The following is a 16,779-nucleotide window of genomic DNA, read 5'->3' on the forward strand; positions in this document are numbered from 1 at the left end:
TCTGAGTCTGGGTGCTCTGAGGCGGGCTCTTCTATCGCTGGGGCTGAGGTCACAGAGGTGGTTAAAAAAGCTCCTTGGTGGCAGGGCCCTGGGGTGGATGACATTTACCCAGAATTCCTAAAGGCTCTGGATGTTGTGGGGCTGTCCTGGTTGATATGCCTCAGCAACATCGCATGGACATCGGGGACAGTGCCTCTGTATTGGCAGACTGGAGTGGTGGTCCGCCTTTTCAAGAAGGGTTACTGGAGGGTGTGTTCCAACAATAAAGGGAACACACTCCTCACCCTTCCTGGTAAGGTCTACTCAGGGGTACTGGAGAGAAGGGTCTGTCGGGAAGTTGAGTCTCGGATTCAGAAGGAGCAATGTGGTTTTCATCTTGGCTGTGGAACAGTGGACCAGCTCTACACCCTCGGCAGGATCCTCGAGGGTGCATGGGAGTTCCCCCAACCAGTCTACATGTGTTTTGTGGACATGGAGAAGGCATTCAACCATGTCCCTCGAGGAGTCAGAGTTTGGTCCGCAGTCCCGGCAATAAGTCGAATTCGTTTCCGGTGAGAGTTGAACTGCCCTTTGTCACTGATTTTGTTCATAACTTTTATGGACAGAATTTCTAGCCACAGCGTAGGCGTAGAGGGTGTCTTGTTTGATGGCCTCACCATTGCATCTCTGCTCTTTCCAAATGATGTGGTTCTGTTGGCTTCATCAAGCCGTGATCTCCAGCTCTCACTGGAGCGATTCGCAGCTGAGTGTGAAGCGGCTGGGATGAGAATCAGCACCTCCAAATCCGAGACGATAGTTCTCAGTCGGAAAAGGGTGGCGTGCCCTCTCCAGGTCGGGGATGAGATCTTTCCCCAAGTAGAGGAGTTCAAGTATCTTTGGGTGTTGTTCATGAGTGAAGGAAGAATGGAGCGGGAGACCGACAGGATCGGTGCACCGTCTGCAGTTTTGCAGACTTTGTATCAGTCTGTTGTGGTAAAGAGGGAGCGAAGTTGAAAGGCGAAGCTCTCAGTTTACCAGTCGACCTACGTTCCTACCCTCACCTATGGGCATGAGCTGTGGGTCGTGACCGAAAGAACAAGATCCCTGATACAAGCGGCCGAAATGAGTTACCTTCGCATGGTGTCAGGGCTCTCCCTTAGAGATGAGTGAGAAGCTCGGTCATCCGGGAGGGGCTTAGTGTCGAGCTCCAGCTCCTCCGCATTGATAGGAGCCAGATGAAGCGGCTGGGGCATCTGATTTGAATGGCTCCTGGATGCATCCCTGTTGAGGTGTTCCGGGCAAGTCCCACCGGAAAGAGACCCCGAGGAAAACCCAGGACACGCTGGAGAGACTGTTTCTCAGCTAGCTTGGGAATGCCTCAGGATCTCTCCGGAAGAGCTGGAAGAAGTGGCTGGGGAAAGGGAAATCTGGGAATCCCTGCTGAAGCTACTTCCCCTGCGACCCGACCCGGAAAAGCGGTAGATAATGGATGGATGGGTGAAAAGTTAAACTGAAATACAGCTATTGAAAATGTGATCAGTTTTAAATGACAATTTTACAACATAAAATTTTCAGTGGCATTTTTAATTCAAATCCTGATGGCACATATTCACTTCCATACTGGAATTTTATACATTCATCTTCTCCCACTTATTAGAGGTTGGGTCGCGGTGGCAGTAGCTTTAACAGGGACACCCGACTTCTCTTTACCCATCCACTTCATCCTGCTCTTCCGAGGCGTTCCCAGGCCAGCCGAGAGACGTAACCGTAAAGTTTTATTTGGTACCGTAATTCCTGGCCTACGGAGCGCACCTGGTTACAAGCCTCACTGAGTACATTTGTAAAGGAAATACCATTTGGTACATACATACGCCAAAGCTGTGTAAAAGCCGCAAGTGCCTACATTGAAACAGGAGATATTTACAAAGACGATACAGAGTTTAACGCTAGTGCTAACGCTAACAGGGTCGGTTAAAATAAAACTTAAAATATCACTGAGACACGGCAGTAACACAGCAGCAACACACTAGCACAGCGCTAATGCTAGGGCAGCACAAACAGGGCCAGTAAAAGTCACTTCCTCGGCACATATATTCCATCCGTCTCATTCTTACCTTTTCTGCTCGAGTGCCTCCTTGTGGACGTTTGAAAAAATGCACAAATTAGCCACATCGCCGCAAAAACCGCAGGGTTGAAAGCGTGTGGGGGGAAAAAAGTCGCTGCCTATAGGCTGGAAATTATGGTCATTATTTGTATGAAAGGGGCTTCCTAGGTGGTAAGCAGTATTTTAAGTTTATTTATTTTTTCGTTTGTTTTTTAGGACAACAACATATTTAAAGGCGCAAAGCTGAAAGTGTTTCTTCTTTGGTTTGGTGTGCTCACGTGTGATCATGCAAGATTTCAAGATAACCGGTAGAAAGAATATTTTTGTGTAGTGTTTTGTGTTGGTGTTATTGGAACACACAATACAACTAAAACTGTAAAATTCCAGAATTATTTTTTCTGTATGTCAGATTTTTTTTCTCATGTATGTTTGTCACAGATAATCTTTTATGATATGAAAAGTTCTTATTTGTGCGTCAGTCCTTAGTTAAATTCATTACGTACACATTACCTTTACACATACACAATATACATGTGAACACACATTAAATCTAGACACAAACCACACACACACGCACACTCAGAGAAATCGCAAACATACCCAAAAAGCACACACACCGCATAAAAAACACAAACTACAAACAAAACATCCCCATACACCCATAAAAGAAACTCACTCACAAATGCACATACTGAAACACACATGTTGCAAAAATGCCCACAAATCACAAACATACATCACGCACACAAAACAAACTCATAAAATGTTCATGCACAGACAGAAATATAAACACATGAACCAACTACTTAAACACACACACATTACTCACTTTTGTTACGTTCATAAAATAAACCCTTTAGAGATTAATTCTGTGTTGTGTGTTTGTGTTTGCATGTGTTGTAGCTCCTTGCTGAGCTTCTTCGCAGCAAAAACCCCGAAGACCTCCAGGAGGCCAACAGGTTAATCAAAAATATGGTTAAAGAGGTGAGACACTTCCAAGTATCGCTTTTTATTCTTTTTAATTATTAATTCTGTTATTTTACGCAATTATAAATATTGACTACAATTATCATTTCTTTTTAACATTTAAAGCTCAAGTGTCGTCAAACGGATGAGTTTTGGTATATTATTAATGAAAAACCCACAGCCAATATGGTCCCATGTGTTTTTTCACCACAAAACATGATTTTGACGTATACAGCTTTTTGTTACTCCCGCCATGAAAATCCTCATAGGAATTTGTCGAGAAGAAGCAGGAAGTGACGTAAAGGACAGTGGCGCCCCCTCCTGGACTCGTTTGTTTCCATTAGTTTTACCTCAGCGAAGGTAGCTCGTTGTTCCTTCGTGTTAGCCAAAATGCCGGCTCATTGCATCGCTGGACATTGCTTGAACACTCGGGAGAATGGAATTACCCTTCATAAGTTTGAAAGAGACCCTGTTCGTTGTGAAAAATTGATTGCACGGGTCCAGAGGACGAGAGCTTTGTGGGTTCCAAATAACAGGTAGGTGTGTATACAGCTACTAAAAAAAATAGTTTGGGGCGGACCACGTAATCGGTCTCTCTCATAACGTAGCAAAAGATCCGCGTATGAAATGTGTTGATGTGCGCATACAGCTACTAAAAAAAAATAATACTTTGGGGCGGACCACGTAATCGATCTCTCTCATAACGTAACAAAAGATCCGCGTATGAAATATGTCGATGTGCGCGTCGCCCAGCCAACAATGTCTCACTCAACCTGCAACATAGCTCGGCTCCACCCCTCCTTATGTAGCACGGCGGGCCGAAACTCAGCCACACCGGCTGAGGCGCCGCGTTCGGCGGTCACATCTCCCGCGAAGGCTGCGCGTCGGGCTTTGCGACGGGGGCGGCTCTGAAGAACCCAGCTGAGAATGCGTTACTCAGTTGCGTGCGAGCATGAAGCGCACCGGCTCGACCTTGAACACAAAACAGCACTGGTCGGCTCCGTAAAAAGGCACACCGACCGGCTGCGATGAGCCGCGATGGCTCATCTCCGCCACGGAAGTGGATCGGATGTGATGCGGTTTGGCCGTGATGGCATATCACTAAATATGGCTCGAAACAATAGTGTAATATTGCCCTGAGGGCCCGAAACAATAGTATAATATTGCCCTGGTAACTTCACTCGGTTGTGTGGTGTTGTCCTTTTCGAAAAGAGCTTCGGTGTCAGAAGGAGAAAAATACGAATATCTCTGTTGTTCGGCTTCCATAGTAGCAGGCACTGCGCGTTTTCAACGACGGAAGTGACGATGACGTCAAGGACAGATGACGCGACTAATATGGCGACCACTTGGATGTCGAGGGACACTCAATTGCGCAACTTTGTGCATGGATGACGCGCTCTCCGCTCACTTTTTTATTTTCGTGTAGACATTGAAGTGAATACTGTGATATGTGTTTTTCATTACAATATCTGTTTTAGAATGTTTATAGGGATGTCACCCGCACTTTAAGGTACTCTCAAACTAAATGCCCAACCTTAACTTACTTATTGCAGTCTGAGATGAAAAGTAAAAGCTTACTAAACAGGCTCAGATTTGACCACGATTAAGTCTATTTTTTAGTAAATTGAGACAATATCATCATTATTAAGAGTATTCATACCTTTTATGATTTTTTTTTCCTTGGGGGAGAGTGTGTCATGAGGTTTTTCTAATGTTGTCTTAGTTGGCTAAAATTTGTAAAAGTCTGTTGTGTATATTATTCAGGGTTGTGAGCATCTTCTATCCTTTCCCAGGATGAGGTGCGAGTGCAAAAGGTGTCAAAGCGCAACAACACGCTGGAGGAGGTGAACATCAATGTCAAGCTCTTGTCCGAGATGCTCTCCCATTACGATAAAAACGCCTCCTCAGAGTCCGACAAGGAGATTATTAAGGTTTGTGCCTGAACAAAATGTCACTGTTACGTTGAAATGCTAGTTATAAAAGTTGTTAACCGCTGCCTTAGGAACTCTACGAGCGCTGTGATAAGTTGAGGCGGGCCGCTTTCAAAATGGCCACTGAGGCTGAGGACAACGACACCAGTTTAGGTTTGTAGAATTTTGATGGTGGGAGTTTATAAGGAGGTGCAAAAACTAGATGAGACCGACTCAACACCATTGCTCGCCAAGTATTGCACTCCATTTTGTGTCAGTTTCTTTCACATGATTAACCAATTATCAGTCACAGACAATCAAATTCTTAATGTTGGTTCAATGGATCGTTGTGCTCAGGTGACATCCTGCAGGCAAGTGATGACCTCTCCAGAGTCATCAACTCCTACAAGACGATAGTGGAGGGATTGCCCATCAACGGCGACAGCCAGGAAGATCGTGGACACTCACACAGAAGTCAGCTCATTAAGCACACACACACACACACTATACAAAGTATTCACAAACACAAAACACACACACAAAAGGCTACGCACATGCAAAACACGTAATAGACAAACAAATCTCCACTCCTGGAAACAGTCACCTTATTGTGGTGTAGGCGTTTCTGTGTCCCAATGAGTCTCAGGACACCCATAAAAAACAATTCCTATGTGAGGGATCAGATAAGGCTCATCTATGAGACTCCAATGAAGAAAAACACAAATGGATCAAGGTTTGCCTTTCCCGGATTTGGGTCACCAGTGGCTCCCTTTGGACCCAGACCTGGAAGTGGGGTTTGAAGGTAAGTGGCTGGTGGGTCCCCCTTCCCATGGGTTCACCACCAGCGGGAGGGGCCATATCATAAGGATCGGGTGCAATGCGAGCTGGGTGTTGGCTGAAAGCAGGGACAGACGTTGGCGATCCGAACCCTGGCTACAGAATCTGTCTCTAGGGAGGTGGAACGTCACCTCTCTGGCAGGGAAAGAGCCTGAGCTGGTGTGTGAGGTGATGAAGATCCAACTTCTCATAGTTGGACTGGCATTTGCACATCGCTTGGGACAAAAAAAAAAAAACGCTATGTTCAAGCATAAGGGTGTCAACACACGCACGTGGCACCAAGACAATTAAACTCTCAGTTCGATGATCAAGTCTTGGACACTCAGGTGAAGAGAGGGGCAGAGCTGTCAACTGATCACCACCTGGTGGTGAGTTGGTGCAGATGGTGGGGGAAGATGCCAGTAGGACATGGCAACGTATTTAGGTCTGCTGGAATTGTCTGGCAGAATCTCCTCTCACCAAGAGTTTCAACTCCCACCACTGAAAAAACTTTTCTCCTGGCCCAGTGGAGGTGGGGGACATCGAGTCTGAGTGGACCATGTTCCGCGCCTCCATTGCTGAGGCAGCCGACCAGAGCTGTAACCCTAAGTTGATCAGTGCCTGCCATGGTGACAATCCCCAAACCTTTGTGGACACCAACTGTGAGGGATATTGTCAAGCTGAAGGAGTCCATTTGGGCATTTTTGGCCAGAGGGATTCCCAAGGTATGCGTACCATTTAGCCACGTGGAAAACAGCTTTGGTGGTCGCTGAAGCAAAAATGCAGACATCAAAAGAGTTCAGTGAGGGCATTGAGAGAGATTCCAGATGGCTTTGAGGAAATTCTGGTCCACCATCCAGTGTCTCAGGAAGGGGAAGCATTACACTATCAACACTGTGTATACTGGGGATAGGACACTGTTGACCTCGACTAGGGAAGTTGTGAGTTAGTGAAGAGAATACTCTGAGACCTCAATTCCACCAATAGCTCTCCCATCTCTGGGGTTTAGGTCACCAAGGTGGTTAAAAACCTCTTCGGTGGCCAGGCCTTCGGGGTGGAGGAGATCCGCTTGAAGTTCTAAAAGCTCTGTATGTTGTGGGGCTGTGCTGTTTGAAATGCCTCTTCAACATCACATGGACATTGCAGACAGTGCCTCTGAATTGGCTGACTGGCGTGGTCGTCCCCCTTTTTCAGAAGGGGGACCAGAGGGTGTGTTCCAATTACAGGGACATCACACTCATCAGCCCAAGGTCTATTCAGGGGTTCTGGAGAAGAGGGTCCATCAGGAATTCATAATCTTAGATTCAAGAAGGAAGAGCAGAGTTTTGTCTTGGCTGTGGAAATTTGGACCAGCTCTACAGCCTTGGCAGGGTCCTAGAGGGTGCATGGGAGTTCGCCCAACCAATCTATATCTTTAGTGCGCTTGAAGAAGCCGTTCAACCATGTCCCTCAGGGAGTCTTGTGGGGGGTTCTTTGGTAGTATAGGGTACCAAACCCCTGATACGGGCTTTTCTTTCCCCGGACGACCTTTGTCAGAGTTTGGTCTGTATTGCCGGTAATAAGTCTGACTCATTTCCGGTGAGAGTTGGATGCCGCTAAGGCTGCCCCTTGTCACTGATTTTGTTCATAACATTTATGGAAAAATTTGTAGGCGCAGTCTCGGCATAGAGGGGGTCTGGTTTTGTGTCCTCTGCATTGCATCTCTGCCCTTTGCAGATGATGTGGTTCTGTTGATTTCAAGTCGTGATCTCCAACGCTCATTGGAGTGATTTGCAGTGGAGTGTGAAGCGGCTGGGATGAAGCCATGGTCTCACCTCCAAATCTAAGACAATGGTCCTCAGTCCCAAAAGGGTGGTGTACCCTATCCGGGTCGAGGATGAGATCCGGCTCCAAGTGGAGGAGTTTAGGTATCTTGGGGTCTTGTTCACGAGTGAGGGAAGGATGGAATGTGAGCTTGACAGGTGGATCGGTGCAGCCGCTGCAGTGATGCAAACTTTATATCGGTCCGTTGTGGTAAATAGGGGGTTCAGTCGAAAGAAGAAGCTCTGAATTTACCAGTCTAGCTACATTCCTACCCTCACCTATGGTCACAAGCTGTAGGTCATAAGAACAAGATCCCAGATATAAGAGGCCGAAATCAGTTTCCAGTGTATCCAGGCTCTCCCTTAGAAATCAAATATGAAGCTCGACCATCCGGGAAGAGCTCAGCATAGAGACGCTCCTCTTCCACATTAAGAGGAGCCAGATGAGGAAAGTGGCTGGGGCATCTGATTCAAATGCCTCATTGGTGAGGCAGGAGGAGATCTCGGTGAGGACCCAGGACACGCTGGCAGGATTATGTCTCTCGGCTGGTGTGAGAACACCTCCGGATTCCCCCTGAAGAGCTGGCTGAAGTGCCATGGTCTGTCTGGATGTCCCTGCTAAAGCTACTGCCCCTGTGACCCAACCTAAGATAAGCGGTAGAAAATAGATGGAAACAAATGACGAAAATAAAATGCACATACAAACTACAATCATGCAAAAAACAGAGCCCCCCACACAAAAGATCATTCCGCATGGAGCGTCATCATTGTGGCGTGTTTGTTCCACAGACTTGCCCGAGACGACGGACACGCTGATTGACTTGGCTGGCGTGGACCCCCAAGTTCCTCTGGGACTCCATCAGGCGCCCCCCCCAGTGGCCTCAGTCCCGCTTTCCGGTGACCTTTCGGACATATTGGGGGACTCGTGCTTCCTCACCCTGCCACCGGCTTCCCAACAATCACCGGGCTCGCTCGCTCTCCCCAGTCAACCCTCACCCGACGAGGCCTCTGACGCACTCTCGCTTCTTGATCATGAACTGCTGTCCTTGGGTATTTGTCCAACATATTAAGTAAAAAAGTACAAAAGTACAAATTAATTTTGTTTCTTACAGGGCTAAATGACGACCTTCCTGTATTGCTGAGCGACCAATCAAAACCAAAGCTGAATGAAGCGTCCAATCAGTGGAGTTGCTTACAGGTGCAATATATTGTACCTCATCTATCTGTAATCAATTTTATGTCCTTAATAGTACTGGGCCAGCGTGGTGAATGAGTGGTAAGCACATCTGCTTTACAGTTCTGAGGACCCGGGATCAAATCCGGCCAAGCCTGTGTGGAGTTTGCATATTCCCGTGCTGTTTTTCTCCGGGGCCTCCACTCCCTGAGAAGGGTTGCGTCAGGAAGGGCATCCGGCGTAAAAAATTGTGCCAAACATATGTGCGTTCATCTGAGATGACACGCTGTGGCGACCCCGAAAGGGACAAGCCGAAAGAAACTTACTTACTCTAGCTTTTAAGAAATTACTATTTGGCATTTGGGTGTGACTCATAAGGTCCAGGGAGGTAGTCCCTTGGCTAGTAACACTAGAGCAGCACAGTTGTTTATTAAGGTTTAATTGCATACTTGTACGCTGAATGTGGCGCCAGCAATAGAGGAAAAAAAGCATTACGAGTTTGACAGTTTTTCTATCAGTGGTGTGATTGTTGTACTAGTGCACAGAATTATTTTACCCGGGAGGACAGGACAAAGAGTGAGCTCGTATGCACACCTTAAGCTGGATATGGATAAATAATCAACTTTCCATATCAGCAGGCCCCTGCATCGAGTACGGATTTGTTTGGGAGTTCCATCTTCCCTGTTTCAGTCTCGGCTCCCGCAGAACCGGCCGTCACATCACTCCAGAACCTTCAAGACTTGGCTCTGATGGGCTTCCCGGATCAGAAGAGGTACTGCTTTACTATGTTTGGCAAAATGTCTCCATAATTGATGGGTATTTGGACATTTAGTACAATATAAAGATCATCACTCCATCTTCTTAGTCGCTTATCCTCACAAGGGTCGCTGGGAGTGATGGAGCCTATCCCAACTGTCAACGGGCAGGAGGCGGGGTACATCCTGAACTGGTTGTTAGCCAATCGCAGGGCACATGGAGACAAACAGCCGCACTCACAATTACACCTATAGACAATCTAGAGCAGCGGTGTCAACCATACGGCCCGCGGGCCGGATCCGGCCCGTCTGGTGGTTTGGTACGGCCCGTGGAAGAAAGCTGCATTGTATAAAAAAAAAAATATGAATTTTCTTTAAAATTTGTAGTTCTTGTATTTTCCGCTAGGGGGCGCAGTGTTTTAGTACGTGCAGACAACATGAAAGCAACACTGCGGCGGAACTAGGACCACCTTGACCTGGTAAAATCGAACGTCTGTACAGCGTCTATTGGCGACAATTGCATTATCTACTTTTCCGTTTGCCTCGCACCCTCATCAGCAAAATGTCTTTGTCAAAAAGGAGAAAAGTAGACATAGAGTGTCAGACTTTTCAAGAAAAATGGACATGTTCTTATATGTTCACGGACGTGAATGGGAAACCCGTGTGCCTGGTGTGCCAGCAGCAAGTTTCGGTGCTTAAAGAATACAATATTCGGCGCCATTACGAAACTCAGCATGGTGAAAAATACAACAGTTTGCATGGAGAATTGAGAAAACAGAAGGTAAATGAAATGATGGCGCGTCTGAAGAAACAGCAATCTGTTTTCACCCGGAGCCGAGAAGCCAGTGATGCTGCGGTGAAAGCCAGCTACCTAATTGCGAGCCAAATAGCAATGGCATCAAAGCCGTACAGTGATGGAGAGTTCATCAAAAACTGCTTGCTGACGGCTGCTGAAATTGTGTGTCCTGAGAAGCGACGTGCTTTCACCAATATAAGCTTGACAAGAAATACCGTGGCAGACAGGATTTTGGAACTCTCTGCAGATTTGGACCACCAACTAAAACGCAAAGTGGGGTCATTTCTGGCATTTTCTGTTGCGATTGATGAGAGTACTGATATCACGGACGTCGCTCAACTGGCCATATTCATTCGTGGAGTTGCCAAGACTTTGAATGTCACAGAGGAGTTTCTCGAGCTGGTGCCGATGATCGACACCACAACAGCTGAGGACATTTTCAGCTCCGTCGTTGGAGCGCTGGACAGAGTCGCAGTGGACTGGTCACGCGCCGTAAGCCTGGCTACTGATGGTGCGCCGTCAATGATCAGTAAAAAGGCAGGTGTTGTGACAAAGTTCAGAGATAAAGTACAAGCCGCAAATGGGGAAGGTAATTTTTGGACATTTCATTGCATTTTGCATCAGGAGGCATTATGCAGCAAATCGCTAAGAATGGATCACGTCATGGAGGTGGTTGTCCGAACTGTTAATTTCATCCGAGCCAGAGGTCTCAATCATCGTCAATTTGACAGCTTTCTCAGTGACTGTAACATTATCCATGGTGTGCCTTATCACACGAACGTACCATGGTTAAGCAGAGGTGCTGTGCTAAAGCGCTTCTTTGATTTACGTGATGAAATCGGAGAATTCATGGAAAAAAAAGGTAAACCTGTTAAGGAATTACAGTGCCATCTGTGGCTGCAGGACCTTGCGTTTATGGTTGACATCACTGAGCACTTGAATATTCTTAAAATGTTGCAGGGACGCAAAAAAAATCGCAACACAGTATTATGACAGCATACGTGCATTCAAGTTAAAGCTCGGGTTATGGGAGACGCAGGTGGCAAGCGGTGACCCTGCTCATTTTCCCTGTTTAAAAGATATGTGCGCAACAAGCGTTAATTCTGACGTGAAACGGTACAAAGAGAAGATTTCAGGGCTGTTGATGGAGTTTGAGAAAAGATTTCAGGTTTTTAGCGAACTCGAAACAGATTTTGCAGTTTTTCGCTCACCATTCACAGTCAAAGCTTCTGATTTGCCCGTTGCCATGCAACTTGAAATCATTGATTTGCAGTGTGATGTAGAACTGAAGGACAGATTTGCCTCTGTAAGCTTGGACACATTTTACAAGTACCTCCTACCAGGCTATCCCGCATTGACAGCACTAGCTGCTAAAACATTGTCCATGTTTGGGAGAACCTACCTTTGTGAGCAAGTTTTCTCACTAATGAACATTAATAAAACAAAGCTGCGCTCAAAGCTCACACATAAGCATTTGAATGAGATTCTGAAATTGGCTGCTTCTCAGGACATGATGCCTCATATTGATGCACTTGTGCAGGATAAACGATGTCAAGTTTCAAGGGCAAATTCCAAGCAAGACGAATAAATGCTGTGAAAGTTATTCATTTGTTCAAATTGCTTTCCAGATGTTGAAAAACAGTGTTTTTAAGTTCCACAAGGCTGGTACTAAATGTTTTTGGAACATTGTTACTATTTCTGTGATCAGTTTTATGTACAACACACTTAAATATATGTTTAACTGTGTAAAAGTGTTGTTAAAATTGCACATACTTTATTTATGTTCTTATGTTATTCTCTTGTTCATAATATATTGTTCATAGTGTAAAAGGAAAATTCTGTTAATTAACATTTTGATAATTTACTCATTCTTTGCACTAATTATTAGTATTAGTGACTAATACAAAGGAAAAAAGTGGGCTTATTGTTAGTTCTATGTAATTTTGCAATGAGTTTACTGGTCCGGCCCACTTGATCTCAAATTAAGCTGTATTCGGCCCGCAGACCAAAGGGAGTTTGACACCCCTGATCTAGAGTATCCAATTCATGTTGCATGTTTTTGGGTTGTGAGAGGAAACTGGAGTGCCTGGAGAAAACCCACGCAGGCACGGAGAGAACACGCAAACTCCACATAGGGAGGGCTGGGATGGAACCCGGGTCCTCAGACCTGTGAGGCCAACGCTTTCCAGCTGAGTCACCGTGCTGCCTATAAAGCTCAGATCAATTTGTATTTTTGGGGGGATACAATAGGACTAATATAAAAAGTAAAATATCACCAAAAGTAAAGCAGGCCAGTATTTGGGTGAAATGCAGGATTGCTAACGTGGGTTTTCTCTTTTATTGCTTTTGTCCCAAACAACATTAAATATGCACACTGTGATACCCATCATAACATTATATTGCAAAAAAGCAATCATGGTCGGTAAGTACTGCTACTCAAAGTTATGGCTCATCTAACTGAAGCTCCTCCACTCACATCAATATGATCCCCTGGCCTCAACATGAAACTACAGCAATATTTATTATTAGCTATAGTGTTGGCCAAAGGCCAAAAACAGAAGCTAAGTTAGCAAAATAAATTTTATTTATTTTAAACTTGTTAGCATTTATTTGAAGATGCATTTTTTTTCTATTAAAATAAAATAACCAGTCTGCATTCTTTGAGGACAAAAGAAATGTATTTTCTGTTGAGAAGCTGAAATTCCAATGATTTGTGATAATAGTTGTTGATTGATCAGTTAATTCTTGCAGCTGTACTTGTCATGATCAATAAAATGTGAATTTCCCCTTTTTCAGTCAGATGACAATGGGAAGCAGTTTTGTGCCACCTGCGGTAGTTCCTCCCCCTGTGGCCATGGTAAGCTCCCCCTCTCCGTATTCAGCCACTCTCCTCCAGGGGGTCCTGCCCAGCTCTCCTGCTCTGAGTCACGCTAAGGCCCAAAGTCTGACTTCAGTCCCAGGCAGCCCGCTGTTGCACTCCCTCTCCCCGGCCCACCCTCCACTCCAGGGAAGCCCGGCCAGAGCTACACCGATATCCCTAAGCAATGTACACGTTCCCCTGGATGCCATCAACCCAGTAAGACACAAAGATGTTGCTAAAATATATGTTCCAAGTTATATTTAAGTTCCCAGTGATGAGCTAACCTTTAATTTGGTAAATTCCTTTTTAATTCTCATGATTTGCAAGGAAAGATCCCACCTTTGAAAATTCCCAGAATTTTGTTACCTGATTGGCTGGTTGTCATGTCTGCAGGCATCTGATTGGCTAACGTGTCTTTCCTGTTGTAGGTAAAGTCCTGCCGGTCACCGCCTACGACAAGGATGGTGTTCGGGTTCTGCTCAACTTTGCCTCAGACTCTCCCCCTGGCAGACCTGACGTGTTGGTTATGGTGGTGTCCATGCTTAACACAGCCCCACTCCCTGTTCACGCGGTGGTACTGCAAGCTGCCGTACCAAAGGTAACAACAACAACAACAAATCATAGTAGAGGAGCAACAATGAATGGATAAATTTGAAAATTAATGAGTTTCAAATTCAACAACAACTATCTTGATAATCATTTAAATATCTCCAACTTCAAATTCCAGCCTCTGTACAGGATCAGTAATCCATGAAACATACCGATTATCTTTGTCTAATCAAAAGTTAAGACGTTTGCAAACATCTGTTAGAGAATGATCAAAATTTTGGCCTTTTCTCTGAGGTGTTGTTTAAAATTGACACAGAGGATGATGATTTGATTGGATTTCTTGGTTTGGAGTGACACTGACTGACTGGTAAGAGCATGTTCATTATGCTTTAGTTCAGTGGTTCCCAACCTTTGTCACTGCGGAGTAGTCAATGCTTGAAAATTTTTACTGTTGTGGGGTGCATTACATTGATTGTTTGTATTGAATATAGTTTATACTGAAAAAAAGAATATAATACACATGATCATGAATTATAAAATATAATAATGAAATAAATGAATGTTATTTTTCAACAGCTGAAATAATTTGGTCACTTTGAACCATCTCCTCTCCTCTCCCCTCTGCCTCATATCACTCTGTTGGCAGTTACAGCTCTAATGCTCTGACTGGTCGCTATAATAACTTTTAAACTTGCCTTCAAAATAAGATATAGGTACGCCACGAAAATGAATTTAAAGTGCATGAAAATTTTAATTCACCATAACACTAACACCTGATCTTGTTTCTCTAAAACGAGATGGCCCCATGTGGGGATAATGGGAGACAATCACACCCGAAGTGTGTTGCTTGTCCCCAGTTTATTCTGTTGTTTTTGTTTTTGTTGCGGTCACTCCACAAAACCCCGCTTCAGAGATTGAATTTCAGAAATGGCAACTTGGTTTTCAGAGCTTTGGTGGCAATCTCCAGGTATTCCGCCATGACTTTAATCCAGAACATTGGCAAAGTAGTTGTCTCGAAAATACTTTTAAAGCCACCGTCGTTTCGATCTCCAGCAGTTCATCTTCTTGTTGCACAAACACGCTGGATTCACCTGATTTGTTGATAAATGGGTCGTGGATCCATCCCTTGGCAGTTTGTGGGTCCTTTTTTTGTTGGGAAGTAGCACTTGAACTCTTAATGGCAAAGACGGGCTATCATGCACCAGCTGGGAGAATGAAGGCTCAGTCTCACACAAAATCTGTGCTAATGTTTGAAACATGTCAAATATGCCTCTGTTCACACGCCGTCCCCACAAATCCAGCTTGTTTTGAAATCGAGTTGTTTGCCAACTTGAAGACTGTCATTTTCCCCTGAAGTGACAGATTGTATTCATTCAGCAGGCTGAAAATGTTGCACAAGTAAGCCAGTTTTGCGACCCATCCCTCGTCACTGAAATGTGCTCCCAGTGGTGACTTCTTTTCTGAAAGAAATCTTTGCATTGGCTCCTGTAATTCAAATACTCTTGCGAGCGATTTCGCTCAGAATAACTTCTTATTCCCGTCCATTTCATCACGAAGGTCCTCAAAAAGTCGTTAGTTAAGGGCATGTGCTTTGATGTTGTTGGCCCTTCTTCTGTCTCTTCACTGAGCCTTTTCCCCTTTAAGAAACTTTCCAAAGATGTTTTTTTTTTACTCATGTTGCTAGTTTGTGGGGGTCAATTTGGGCACTGAAGTGACATTTCTAACCAAGAAATTCCAGTCATTTCTCAAACTAAAATATTGTTCAGACTTGGATAATGAATACAACGGAACTAATTAATTATTTCTTCGGCGGCCCGGTACCAATTGATCCACGGACCGGTCCATGGCCCGGTGGTAGGGGACCACTGCTCTAGTTAAACTGAATAACTGTTATGTTATGTTATGTTAACATACCAGGCACGTTCTCAGTTTGTTGTTTATGCGTCATGCAACGTTAGCAATACTGAGCACCCATTCAGCCTGTTCTCTATTCTATTTTATTTTTTAAATTGTGTGACAAGATGAAATATCTGTTAGTGTTGGTTTTTATCAAACAAATTTCCCCTCAAAAATGCAACTTATACTCCAGTGCGACTCGTGTTTTTTCCTGCTTTATTATCCCTTTTTTGGGCTCCTGCGACTTAAAGGGGAAATCCAGTGCTTTGCATGAACAGTGTATCCAATAATCATGTAATATGTTCCCTATTTTGACAATGTGATGTTAAATCCTCTCTCATTTAATAGTGTTTTGCGGAGGTATTTATCAACAATTACCAATTTTTAGGGGCGCTGCAATTTTCGCGAGTCACTTTTCGCAAGTCACATGAGCTACGTGGATGGATGTGATGTGTACTGTGCCGCAACAAAGGCTCGATTGCATTGGACACCATTTATGCCCACCGGCGATTTCTCGACTTTCTCAGCTGTTGAAGAAATCACAGTATCGGTTGATCGGGAAGATGGAGGAATACTTCCATACACAGCTGTGTGAGCTGCACAGATTTGAACTTGTGGCTGTAAATGTTGAATATTCATATGGTTCTTTGGGTGGAATTACGCGGAGTCTGACTACTCTGAGGCCTAGGATGTTTCTTCTGCGTTGGCTCTGAAAGCTGGCACATATCCAGATTTTGCTTGGATTTCAAATATGTTTTTCAATTTTTATTTTCAATTAATGTCCAAAATGTATGTAATAATATTACTTCACATTGGAGGGTTTATTGTACATATGAATATTTAGGGAGAGTCTTCCGTTAAACTTCACCCAACTTTCTTTATCATAAGAAATAAGCAAAAAGAGGCTTTTGGTTTGTTTGTTTGTTTTTTTTTTAAATAATGACTTCCCATTTTTCCTTCTGTCACAGTCAATGAAGGTGAAGCTGCAACCCCCATCGGGAACAGAACTGGCCGCCTTTAACCCCATCTTGCCACCAGCCTCCATCACCCAGATCATGCTGCTGTCCAACCCGGCAAAGGCGAGTCCCACCCACGTGCAAATCTCACTTTGCCCCCTGCCACAGTCAGGCTGACTCACTGGCAGTTAAGTGTGTGCTGTTGGCGCATTTTCA

General features: G+C 44.7%; 1 protein-coding gene across 2 annotated transcripts in view; it reads left to right on the top strand.

The window, feature by feature from the left end:
- Positions 1 to 16,779, top strand: part of gga3b (golgi associated, gamma adaptin ear containing, ARF binding protein 3b) — a 29,391-nt gene that overhangs the window by 5,501 nt on the left and 7,111 nt on the right. The window contains exons 7-16 of one of the 2 annotated variants that reach the window (XM_061846434.1): positions 2,987 to 3,067; positions 4,843 to 4,980; positions 5,052 to 5,133; positions 5,317 to 5,433; positions 8,367 to 8,627; positions 8,690 to 8,775; positions 9,390 to 9,523; positions 13,099 to 13,415; positions 13,591 to 13,760; positions 16,576 to 16,686. In XM_061846434.1, the coding sequence (XP_061702418.1) occupies positions 2,987 to 3,067; positions 4,843 to 4,980; positions 5,052 to 5,133; positions 5,317 to 5,433; positions 8,367 to 8,627; positions 8,690 to 8,775; positions 9,390 to 9,523; positions 13,099 to 13,415; positions 13,591 to 13,760; positions 16,576 to 16,686 (1,497 nt within the window). Of the gene's footprint in view, positions 1 to 2,986; positions 3,068 to 4,842; positions 4,981 to 5,051; positions 5,134 to 5,316; positions 5,434 to 8,366; positions 8,628 to 8,689; positions 8,776 to 9,386; positions 9,524 to 13,098; positions 13,522 to 13,590; positions 13,761 to 16,575; positions 16,687 to 16,779 lie in introns of those variants that run through there. The other variant, XM_061846433.1, reaches the window with a different exon arrangement.

This window comes from Syngnathoides biaculeatus, chromosome 16, assembly GCF_019802595.1.
Source record: "Syngnathoides biaculeatus isolate LvHL_M chromosome 16, ASM1980259v1, whole genome shotgun sequence".
In the NCBI taxonomy this organism is placed as follows: domain Eukaryota; kingdom Metazoa; phylum Chordata; class Actinopteri; order Syngnathiformes; family Syngnathidae; genus Syngnathoides; species Syngnathoides biaculeatus.